Here is a 12554-nt window from a genome sequence, read left to right as displayed (position 1 = left end):
TGGAATGTAACGGGTGTAGTTTCCAGCATCAGAGAGTTTCACTCTGGTCAACTTTAAACTAGTGTTGCCGTTCTCTAGTTCCACAGTGATGCCATCTATTGGTAAATGTTCATCACTGAAGTCATGTTTTTTCCTGGTGTGTTTGAGATGCCCATGTGACGTCCTGAACAAGACTGGTTACTCGCATCAATGCCTCTGTCTCGGACTGAACCAGAAAGCCGTCCTCTCTATATAGTATCTGCCCTGAGGAACATGGACTGAACCAGAACACCGTCCTCTCTCTATATAGTTCCTGCCCTGAGGAACATGGACTGAACCAGAACGCCGTCCTCTCTATATAGTATCTGCCCTGAGGAACATGGACTGAACCAGAACACCGTCCTCTCTATATAGTTCCTGCCCTGAGGAACATGGACTGAACCAGAAAGCTGTCCTCTCTATATAGTATCTGCCCTGAGGAACATGGACTGAACCAGAACACCGTCCTCTCTATATAGTATCTGCCCTGAGGAACATGGACTGAACCAGAACGCCGTCCTCTCTATATAGTATCTGCCCTGAGGAACATGGACTGAACCAGAACACCGTCCTCTCTATATAGTTCCTGCCCTGAGGAACATGGACTGAACCAGAAAGCTGTCCTCTCTATATAGTATCTGCCCTGAGGAACATGGACTGAACCAGAACACCGTCCTCTCTATATAGTTCCTGCCCTGAGGAACATGGACTGAACCAGAACACCGTCCTCTCTATATAGTATCTGCCCTGAGGAACATGGACTGAACCAGAACACCGTCCTCTCTATATAGTATCTGCCCTGAGGAACATGGACTGAACCAGAACACCGTCCTCTCTATATAGTATCTGCCCTGAGGAACATGGACTGAACCAGAACACCGTCCTCTCTATATAGTTCCTGCCCTGAGGAACATGGACTGAACCAGAACGCCGTCCTCTCTATATAGTATCTGCCCTGAGGAACATGGACTGAACCAGAACGCCGTCCTCTCTATATAGTTCCTGCCCTGAGGAACATGGACTGAACCAGAAAGCTGTCCTCTCTATATAGTTCCTGCCCTGAGGAACATGGACTGAACCAGAACACCGTCCTCTCTATATAGTTCCTGCCCTGAGGAACATGGACTGAACCAGAACACCGTCCTCTCTATATAGTTCCTGCCCTGAGGAACATGGACTGAACCAGAAAGCTGTCCTCTCTATATAGTATCTGCCCTGAGGAACATGGACTGAACCAGAACACCGTCCTCTCTATATAGTTCCTGCCCTGAGGAACATGGACTGAACCAGAACACCGTCCTCTCTATATAGTATCTGCCCTGAGGAACATGGACTGAACCAGAACACCGTCCTCTCTATATAGTTCCTGCCCTGAGGAACATGGACTGAACCAGAATGCCGTCCTCTCTATATAGTATCTGCCCTGAGGAACATGGACTGAACCAGAAAGCCGTCCTCTATATAGTATCTGCCCTGAGGAACATGGACTGAACCAGAACACCGTCCTCTCTATATAGTTCCTGCCCTGAGGAACATGGACTGAACCAGAAAGCCGTCCTCTCTATATAGTATCTGCCCTGAGGAACATGGACTGAACCAGAACACCGTCCTCTCTATATAGTTCCTGCCCTGAGGAACATGGACTGAACCAGAACACCGTCCTCTCTATATAGTATCTGCCCTGAGGAACATGGACTGAACCAGAACACCGTCCTCTCTATATAGTTCCTGCCCTGAGGAAATACATCTTCAGAGAATGTTTTGATCATTTATCTGCAGATAATCCATGTCTGGAGCTCAACAAGCAACAGTTACAGTTTACAAATCAAGGAGCCAATTTAAAAATTTTCACATTTTTGTATTTTGACAGGAAGTTAATGCTGACAGGTCTCTTTTCCAGGTGAGCCCTGTATATCACCACAATACACTACACATTTTATTTATTTAACCAGGAAGGGCTCATTGAGATTAAAATCCCTGGCCAAGATAGGCAGCACCAAGTCATTACAAAAAAAACTACAGACAGACAAGATGAAAAACTACAAGTAATCTAGTAAAAACCATTGAATTCACAAGAGTATAAAACCGCTAAATAAAAACATTGACAGGTCAGGGAATCAGCCTCAATCCTTCATCAGTGATTTAAAAACACCAGTCAGGACAAGTTCTTCCAGTTTATAAGTATTTTGTAAGGCGTTCCAAGATGATGGCGCAGAGTACATAAAAGCCCTTTTACCAAATTCAGTTTGGACATTTGGAACAGTTAGCAGGATAAAGTCCAGTGAACGAAGAGACGACCCACCACATTTCTGAACAATACAAATGCCCAAATAAAAAGGTAGTAAACCCAAAATGGCTTTGTAAATAAAGTATACCAGTGACTGAGCCTATGAGTGACTAGAGAAGGCCAGCCAACCCTGGTATACAAAGTGCAGTGGTGCGTAAGGGTTTTGCAGTTTAAAATAAATCTCAAAGTGCCATGGTAAAGGGTGTCAATTGATCTCAAACACTGAGTGGAAGCATTCATATATAAAATATCCCCATAGTCTAGTAAAGGCATAAATGTAGCTGATACTAGCCTCCTTCTGGCTTCAAAAGAAAAACAGGCCTTATTCCTAAAAATAAAACCCCAATTTCAGCTTCAATTTTTTTGTAAGTTGTTGAATATGCAATTTAAGAGAGGCCGTCATCAATTAAAATCCCAAGATATTTATGAGGTTACAACCTTCTAGATCCGTAAAAACTGCTCTCCTTCAATTGCATTATGAATTGTTGTGCTTTAACTGCTCGTCAGAATACATTTCTCTCCATTTTCTGACTTGACCAGCAGCTACACAGCTGTCAGAGTTGAGGCTGCTGTGGTGCGCTGTGTACAGTAGACGATTTAATTGCCTTCTTCTGAACATGATCAACAATCATGCATGTCAGTGCTGTGCATACACCGTTACAGAGAAGATATTTACAACAGACGTGCTTCTGTAATACATGCCTTAACCAGTGTTTATATGCCAGTAATTCATGTATGGGTACTATCCATACTGCTTATCCTGTTTATCTATCCCCTTGGCATAGTTCTGGGTACAGAACAGTATTCAGGCCTTCCATTGGTGGTTGTGTCTAAGATGGCTACCAGGCGATCATTCTTACACAACCAGTATGGCCGATCGGTGAAGTCATCACACCTGGTCAATTCCTCATACGAACCTCTACCAAGATGGCTGTCTGTTTACATATTAGCATTGTTAGCCACACAGCATGCTAACTCACTACCACTAATGGTGCTGGTTTTATTATTGCTATATATATATTCAGCCTGCTAGCGTGCTAAGTTATTACCTTTGCTAGCTGTATATATTGTGTGCTAAGTTTATCATATAAGCCCATTGCGAACACCTTACTACATAAAGCCATGGGGCGGCAGGTCGCCTAGAGAAAAGCGTTGGGCCAGTAAACGAAAGGTTGCTGGATCGAATCCCCCAGCTGCATTCAGAAAATATTTAGACCCCTTGACTTTTCCCACATTTTTTGACATTTACAACCTTATTCTAAAATGGATTAAATCGTTGTTGTTGTTTTTTTCAATCTACACACAATTCCCCATAATGACAAAGGAAAAACAGGTTTTAGACATTTTTGCACAAAAAAAAAGAAATCACATTAACAAAAGTATTCAGACCCTTTACTCAGTACTTCGTTGAAGCACCTTTGGCAGCGTTTACAGACTTGAGTCTTCCTGGGTGTGACGCTACAAGCTTGGCACACCTGTATTCGGGGAGTTTCTCCCATTCTTCTCTAGTCTACGTTTAAGGTAATAGATAAGAGCACCTGGTGATTTTGGCAGTGAAGTTACAATGCCCCTCTTGGGCACAGTTAAAGGTCATTACGACCCCAGAGACAAATCTTAGTACCTGAGAAGAGCCTGATAAGACTGTCCCTTCTGCATCTCCCTACGTGTGACCTCTGTCGTGACCCCGGCATCACAGAAGTCTCTCACCAACTCAGCCAGGCATTGATTGCTTCTGTATGCAATAGCTGGTCCTTTCACTATATGCATTGTCCCTGTCAAATAAATCAGCACCTTTTACAGACTACATAAACTACACCAAAGATGTCTGATATAAAAAACTAATGCTTCTGACATAGTGCCATATATGGAGGGGCAGGTAGACTAGTGCCATATATGGAGGGGCAGGTAGACTAGTGCCATATATGGAGGGGCAGGTAGACTAGTGCTATATATGGAGTGGCAGGTAGACTAGTGCCATATATGGAGTGGCAGGTAGACTAGTGCTATATATGGAGGGGCAGGTAGACTAGTGCTATATATGGAGGGGCAGGTAGACTAGTGCTATATATGGAGGGGCAGGTAGACTAGTGCCATATATGGAGTGGCAGGTAGACTAGTGCCATATATGGAGTGGCAGGTAGACTAGTGGTTAAGAGCGTGGGGCCAGTAACCAATGTCGCTGGTTCAAATCCCTGAGATGACAAGATGAAAAGTCTGCCAATGTACCCTTGAGCAAGGCACTTAACCCTAATTGTTCCTGTAAGTTGCTCTGGATAAGAGCGTCTGCTAAATTACTAAAATGTAAACATAGCCATGCATATTCCTATGTAGTCATAGTTAAGGTCCTTGTAACTCCAGGATAGTGGGTTTGATTCCTGGGACCATCCAAACATTTCTGTTAAATGACACATAATACTATTATTATAGATCATTTCACATCATCTAAACCAATGAAAGACTGGGATTCACTGGTCTCATCTTCCTCATTCTTCATCGTCTCCTTGTTCTTCATTACTGACGTCCACGCTTCCTGTTTAAACGGGATGAGAGACAGGATTAGAACAGAACTGTCTAATAGAACCTCACATGATCAGTCAACTAACAGAACTGTCTAATAGAACCTCACATGATCAGTCAACTAACAGAACTGTCTAATAGAACCTCACATGATCAGTCAACTAACAGTCAACTGTCCTCATTCATTACAGCTACAGTGGTGGTTGTACTCATTCATTACAGCTACAGTGGTGATTGTACTCATTCATTACAGCTACAGGGGTGATTGTACTCATTACAGCTACAGTGGTGGTTGTACTCATTCATTACAGCTACAGTGGTGATTGTACTCATTCATTACAGCTACAGGGGTGGTTGTACTCATTACAGCTACAGTGGTGGTTGTACTCATTACAGCTACAGTGGTGGTTGTACTCATTCATTACAGCTACAGTGGTGGTTGTCCTCATTCATTACAGCTACAGTGGTGGTTGTACTCATTCATTACAGCTACAGGGGTGGTTGTACTCATTCATTACAGCTACAGTGGTGGTTGTACTCATTCATTACAGCTACAGTGGTGGTTGTCCTCATTCATTACAGCTACAGTGGTGGTTGTACTCATTCATTACAGCTACAGGGGTGGTTGTACTCATTCATTACAGCTACAGTGGTGGTTGTACTCATTCATTACAGCTACAGTGGTGGTTGTCCTCATTACAGCTACAGTGGTGGTTGTACTCATTCATTACAGCTACAGTGGTGGTTGTACTCATTCATTACAGCTACAGGGGTGGTTGTACTCATTCATTACAGCTACAGTGGTGGTTGTACTCATTCATTACAGCTACAGTGGTGGTTGTACTCATTCATTACAGCTACAGTGGTGGTTGTACTCATTCATTACAGCTACAGTGGTGGTTGTACTCATTCATTACAGCTACAGTGGTGGTTGTACTCATTCATTACAGCTACAGTGGTGGTTGTACTCATTCATTACAGCTACAGGGGTGGTTGTACTCATTCATTACAGCTACAGGGGTGGTTGTACTCATTCATTACAGCTACAGTGGTGGTTGTACTCATTCATTACAGCTACAGTGGTGGTTGTACTCATTCATTACAGCTACAGTGGTGGTTGTACTCATTCATTACAGCTACAGTGGTGGTTGTACTCATTCATTACAGCTACAGTGGTGGTTGTCCTCATTACAGCTACAGGGGTGGTTGTACTCATTCATTACAGCTACAGTGGTGGTTGTACTCATTCATTACAGCTACAGGGGTGGTTGTACTCATTACAGCTACAGTGGTGGTTGTACTCATTCATTACAGTGGTTGTACTCATTCATTACAGCTACAGTGGTGGTTGTACTCATTACAGCTACAGGGGTGGTTGTCCTCATTACAGCTACAGTGGTGGTTGTACTCATTCATTACAGTGGTTGTACTCATTACAGCTACAGCTACAGGGGTGGTTGTACTCATTCATTACAGCTACAGGGGTGGTTGTACTCATTACAGCTACAGTGGTGGTTGTACTCATTCATTACAGTGGTTGTACTCATTCATTACAGCTACAGTGGTGGTTGTACTCATTACAGCTACAGTGGTGGTTGTACTCATTCATTACAGCTACAGGGGTGGTTGTACTCATTACAGCTACAGTGGTGGTTGTACTCATTCATTACAGCTACAGTGGTGGTTGTCCTCATTACAGCTACAGTGGTGGTTGTACTCATTCATTACAGCTACAGTGGTGGTTGTACTCATTCATTACAGCTACAGTGGTGGTTGTACTCATTCATTACAGCTACAGGGGTGGTTGTACTCATTCATTACAGCTACAGGGGTGGTTGTACTCATTCATTACAGCTACAGGGGTGGTTGTACTCATTCATTACAGCTACAGGGGTGGTTGTACTCATTCATTACAGCTACAGTGGTGGTTGTACTCATTCATTACAGCTACAGTGGTGGTTGTACTCATTCATTACAGCTACAGTGGTGGTTGTACTCATTCATTACAGCTACAGTGGTGGTTGTACTCATTCATTACAGCTACAGGGGTGGTTGTACTCATTCATTACAGCTACAGTGGTGGTTGTACTCATTCATTACAGCTACAGTGGTGGTTGTACTCATTCATTACAGCTACAGTGGTGGTTGTACTCATTCATTACAGCTACAGTGGTGGTTGTACTCATTCATTACAGCTACAGTGGTGGTTGTACTCATTCATTACAGCTACAGGGGTGGTTGTACTCATTCATTACAGCTACAGGGGTGGTTGTACTCATTCATTACAGCTACAGTGGTGGTTGTACTCATTCATTACAGCTACAGGGGTGGTTGTACTCATTACAGCTACAGTGGTGGTTGTACTCATTCATTACAGCTACAGGGGTGGTTGTACTCATTCATTACAGCTACAGTGGTGGTTGTACTCATTACAGCTACAGTGGTGGTTGTACTCATTCATTACAGTGGTGGTTGTCCTCATTCATTACAGCTACAGTGGTGGTTGTACTCATTCATTACAGCTACAGGGGTGGTTGTACTCATTACAGCTACAGTGGTGGTTGTACTCATTCATTACAGCTACAGTGGTGGTTGTACTCATTCATTACAGCTACAAGGGTGGTTGTATTCATTACAGCTACAGTGGTACACTCAATTAATATTTGGTAGCATTGCCTTTAAATTGTTTGACTTGGGTCAAACGTATCGGGTAGCCTTCCACAAGCTTCCCACAAAAAGTTGGGTGAATTTTGGCCCATTCCTCCTGACAGAGCTGGTGTAACTGAGTCAGGTTTGTAGGCCTCCTTGCTCGCGCACGCTTTTTCAGTTCTGCCCACAAATGTTCTATAGAATTGAGGTCAGGGCTTTGTGATGCCAACTCCAATACCTTGACTTTGTTGTCCTTAAGCCATTTTGCCACAACTTTGGAAGTCTGCTTGGGGTCATTGTCCATTTGGAAGACCCATTTGCAACCAAGCTTTAACTTATGTCTTGTGATGTTGCTTCAGAGGACATTTCTTCTTAAAAGTACGATCCTTGTCCCCATGTGCAGTTGCAAACTGTAGTCTGGCTTTTTTATGCCAGTTCTGGAGCAGTGGCTTCTTCCTTGCTGAGCGGCCTTTCAGGTTGTCGCTATTGGACTCGTTTTTACTGTGGATATAGATACTTTTGTACCTGTTTCCTCCAGCATCTTCCCAAGGTCGTTTGCTGTTGTTCTGAGATTGATTTGCACTTTTCGCACCAAAGTACATTCATCTCTAGGAGACAGAACATGTCTCCTTCCTGAGCGGTATGACGGCTGCGTGGTCCCATGGTGTTTATACTAGTGTACTATTGTTTGTACAGATGAACATGGTACCTTCAGGTGATAAAGTAGTAGATCCACCACATAACACTACCACACCAGGAAGTAACACTACCACACCAGGAAGTGTGACTTACCTTTCTGAAGGTCAATATCCCTTTTTTTATCAACAGGTAGAGGAGACCTCCAGCTACAGCTTCAACAAGAACTGCTCCAAGAACTGCTCCAAGAACTGTCAGCCAGCAGGAATGACAAGTCTTAGGAAACATTTGATCTGAAACACAGGATGTAGAATTATTACAATACCTAATGCTTATTACACATGAAAGGACTTTTAAAACAGGACATTTTTTACAGATAGTGCCTTCATTCAAATATCCAAAACAGACTCACCTGGAACATGAACCTGTCTCTCCTTCATGTGTTTGATCTCCAACTGTTGAACGCGACAGGTGAAGGTGTTGTTGTCAGAGTTCGGGACGATGACATGGCTTGTCACAGTGTAGCAGCCTTTACGGTCTCTGGACGTCTCTGTAGGTCCAGCAGCAGGGAGGACACGTCCCTGAGCGTCACACCACTCCATGACAGGCTCTGGGTAGCAGCCTTCAGCCTCACACCGCAGGACCACCTCATCGCCTTCCATTCTCTCAATGATGATAACTGGTCTGGACACAGCACCTATACAGATATCCCACGGCTTTCAGCCAATCAGCATTCAGGGCTCAAACCACCTAGTTTATAATGTTTGTGATATCAGACCATATACAACAGCTTTCAGCCAGTCAGCATTCAGGGCTCAAACCACCTAGTTTATAATGTTTGTGATATCAGACCGTATACCACAGCTTTCAGCCAATCAGCATTCAGGGCTCAAACCACCTAGTTTATAATGTTTGTGATATCAGACCGTATACCACAGGTATGACAAAACAATACTTTTTAACTGTTCTGTTAGCTTGGTAACCTGTTCTGTTACCTTGGTAACCTGTTCTGTTACCTTGGTAACCTGTTCTGTTACCTTGGTAACCAGTTTACAACAGCAATAAGGCAACACAGGGTTAGTAGTATACGGCCAATATACCACGGCTAATGGCTGTATCGTGCATAAGGACAGGCCATAGCCGTGATATATCGGCCATGTACCACACCCCCTCGGGCCTTATTGCTTAAATATAACACAAGGGTTTGTTGATATTCTTGGACCTTTAAATTAAAAGAGGAACTAACAATAGATCACAGCATTGTACATGGACTTGGGTTAAGGTAAGTATGTAGTCTAACCAATCTACAGTATGTAACTAATACTCATCATGCAATGGACTTGACATTGAACTCACCCTTGATTTCATGAGATCTGTCTCTTAAGGGGGTTTGGGTGGTCAGCAGGTGTGTTGACTCACCAACAAGGAGTTGAATGATGGTTTTCTGGTGGTCCAGCAGTGGAATGTAACAGGTGTAGTTTCCAGCATCAGAGAGTTTCACTCTGGTCAACTTTAAACTAGTGTTGCCGTTCTCTAGTTCCTCTTTGAACAGTGACGTCCTTCCCCTGAAGACTGGATTCTGGAGCACCAGATCGTCCTTCTCATCTCTGTAAAGATGGACCTCTTTTGGTTTTAGGTCCGGTCTCTGCCACTCTACTGACTGATGCACAGCGCTGACGGTGTGTCTCAGGGTGCAGGGCAGGATGACGTCATCACCAACTAAGGCCACAATGGGTTGAACTGTCCGTGAGAAAAACAGATTACAGATTCATATACTTTGAGACAAAGCAAGACATATTCAGCAAAAAAAGAAACGTCCCTTTTTCAGGTCTTTTAAAGATACATTGTAAAAATCCAAATAACATCACAGATCTTCATTGTAAAAGGGTTGTAAACACTGTTTTCCATGCTTGTTCAAAGAACCATGAACAATTAATGAACATGCACGCTGTTCATCTGGGTGAACGTGCATGAGGACTGCTGCAAGGAGGCATGAGGACTGCTGCAAGGAGGCATGAGGACTGCTGCAAGGAGGCATGAGGACTGCTGAAATGTTGTTTTATATTTTTTAGTTTTGTTTTACATTACTCTCATACGGAGAGATGTGTGTAAAACATGGGGGAGGATTCAGTTTGAGGGTTTGAATTGAAGTTATACACCTTAAGTGATATGTGAAGGAGTGTATTGTATTGTTGAGTGTATTGTATTGTTGAGTGTATTGTATTGTTGGGTGTATTGTATTGTTGAGTGTATTGTATTGTTGGGTGTATTGTATTGTTGGGTGTATTGTATTGTTGGGTGTATTGTATTGTTGAGTGTATTGTATTGTTGTGTTTGTTTTGTTCTATTCCCGACGAGTATAGGTCTAATTTCTTGATCCTGGGCTCTACGATGGAGTTGACAGTGAGATGGGGAGTATAAACCAATTTGAAAGAATAGTTTCAATAGAATGTTTTGATATTCTCTGTGAAATATGTTTAGATATGTGTGTTAAGAATAATTGGTAAAAGTAATCATTTATCATGTAGTTAATGAACTGAACTAAACTGTTGTTCTGATCTGTTCTTTCGAGGTGATCATGAAGGGTGACATCAGACGGTATCTTAATGCATGGAAGAGATAATTGGACCGAATAGTGTGTGTACCTCAAAACCCCCTCTAACTGGCTGAAGAAGAGTGACAAAGGCGTTGAAGGAGGCTTTCCAAACCACTTCTACCGAGAGAAAAGAACCAAGCCAGAAATTGGTGTACAGTATCAGATCTAAGCTCTCATACTGTGAGAGTCCACTTGGAGTGATCATGGAGAAAGATCTGTTCTAACATTTTCTTATGATGCTGGTATATTGGTGGACGAACCGACAAGACATGAGTGGTAAAGATGAGACATTGAAATTGGGACATTATCATGGGGCCGTCCACTTAAATAGAGGAAATTTCCACGACAACAGGTACAGGATGGCAACAACAACTGCTCGAGTTACACCAGGAATGCACAATCCCTCCATCAGTGCTCAGACTGTCCGCAATAGGCTGAGAGAGGCTGGAGGCTGAGAGAGGCTGGACTGAGGGCTTGTCGGCCTGTTGTAAGACCGGTCCTCACCAGACATCACCGGCAACAATGTCACCTATGGGCACAAACTCGCTGTCGCTGGACCAGACAGGACTGGCAAATAGTGCTCTTCACTGACGAGTTACTCGCATCAATGCCTCTGTCTCGTCATTTAACATTCAAACAAGTATCACGATCAATTCAACTAGTTGACGAATAGGCATCAACTCACCACGTAGTTTATTCATGTTTGTCCATAACTACCAGAGTGAGGACAGACATTTCCCGGAATAAACGTGGTGAGAGAAAAACGTAACTAAATGTCTCACTCTCTACCAGATATCTTACTCTGCCGCTATACGACTTGGTATTCGTTGTTTGACCTAGAAAGTAACGTTACAACTGCAAAACCCACATTATCACTAGCTAGAAAACGTACTTACCGCCTGTGTCACTTGCTGTTGATGATATAATAATTAGTGAACACAACATGCAGACCGAATAAATCCTCATATTGTCCGGTTAAAGACAGGATGCATTGACGTGAAACCGCTGAGCAGCAGTCTGTCTGCAGCAAACGCTTGTAGTACTCTCCCTGTACCCTTGTTAATGCAGTCTGCCCCTCCTCCCTCTCTGCTGAAGAATGTTGCACGGCGTCAAATTCGTCATGGGAACCAATCGATATCAACACCCAGTACTGCATTAGGGAGTGGTGTTTACCCACGTGCTATTGTACAGGCCGGGAGCCTGGATATAATGTAAAAGACAGAATCCCACAAGATAGACATGTCTAAGTTACGGTTTTTATTTATTTAGAAACATGCGTTTAAGGGAATATTTAAGATCCCCAAATCATGATATTTCAGCTGAACATGTTGGTTTCTCACTTGTGTAACAGGGTTGGTTATGTTTCCACTTGCCTCTAAAGAAATGTGTATTTAATGTTCAAACATTCTTATTGGTTAGTTCAACTCTGATGACAATAAGGTGTGTTGTGATTGGCCCCGCTTGCAGATAGGGGCAGATCGCGAACATGAAAATGTGATGCAATGGGTAGGTCACGCTCTGAATACTGTTTTCTATTTTACAATGTGTACAAGTTTGCTGTACATTACTGATTTATACATGTGTGGGTATATGGTACCTGTTAGGGATTGAGGGGCTTTCTGGGATGTGCTTTGGCATATGATTGCTGTAAATAAGTGTGTTAGCTAGCATACACCGATGTAATGGTCACATAATCCACTGCTAACACAGTTGTCTTCATGCTACATATTAATGCCATCGACTGTTTGAATGTTAAATGACGAGACAGAGGCATTGATGCGAGTAACCAGTCTTGTTCAGTATATCACAACACATCCGGGTATCTCAAGCACCCCGGGAAAACACAAGAGT

The 12554-nt window shown here is 43.1% G+C and overlaps 1 protein-coding gene across 2 annotated transcripts; it reads right to left on the bottom strand.

Moving 5' to 3' along the window:
• Window positions 1-4396: 4396 nt before the first annotated feature.
• Window positions 4397-11846, bottom strand: LOC118936683 (butyrophilin subfamily 1 member A1-like). 2 transcript variants are annotated; one of them, XM_036987127.1, is made up of 5 exons: window positions 11600-11846; window positions 9464-9847; window positions 8520-8804; window positions 8264-8400; window positions 4397-4835 (listed from the first exon to the last, which is right to left on the bottom strand). In XM_036987127.1, the coding sequence occupies exons 1-5, from the start codon at window positions 11667-11669 to the stop codon at window positions 4734-4736; spliced, it is 978 nt and encodes a 325-aa protein (XP_036843022.1). In that variant the 5' UTR covers window positions 11670-11846; the 3' UTR covers window positions 4397-4733. The 2 variants fall into 2 exon arrangements, with proteins under 2 accessions (XP_036843022.1, XP_036843024.1); XM_036987129.1 differs by having other exon boundaries at window positions 4398-4835; window positions 9527-9847; window positions 11600-11841.
• Between the last annotated feature and the right edge of the window lie 708 nt (window positions 11847-12554).

The sequence above is a fragment of the Oncorhynchus mykiss genome, chromosome 9 (genome assembly GCF_013265735.2).
Source record: "Oncorhynchus mykiss isolate Arlee chromosome 9, USDA_OmykA_1.1, whole genome shotgun sequence".
In the NCBI taxonomy this organism is placed as follows: Eukaryota; Metazoa; Chordata; class Actinopteri; order Salmoniformes; family Salmonidae; genus Oncorhynchus; species Oncorhynchus mykiss.
This window is presented reverse-complemented; position numbering and strand designations above follow the sequence as displayed.

Bases quoted from the DNA above. Each gene is read 5' to 3' on its own strand.
- LOC118936683 (XM_036987127.1), bottom strand. From the start codon at position 11,669: ATGAGGATTTATTCGGTCTGCATGTTGTGTTCACTAATTATTATATCA. The intron at 8,401-8,519 runs GTGAGTCTGTTT...CCTGTGTTTCAG, and splicing joins GAGACAGGTTCATGTTCCAG to ATCAAATGTTTCCTAAGACT. The intron at 4,836-8,263 runs GTAAGTCACACT...CCGTTTAAACAG, and splicing joins GGATATTGACCTTCAGAAAG to GAAGCGTGGACGTCAGTAAT.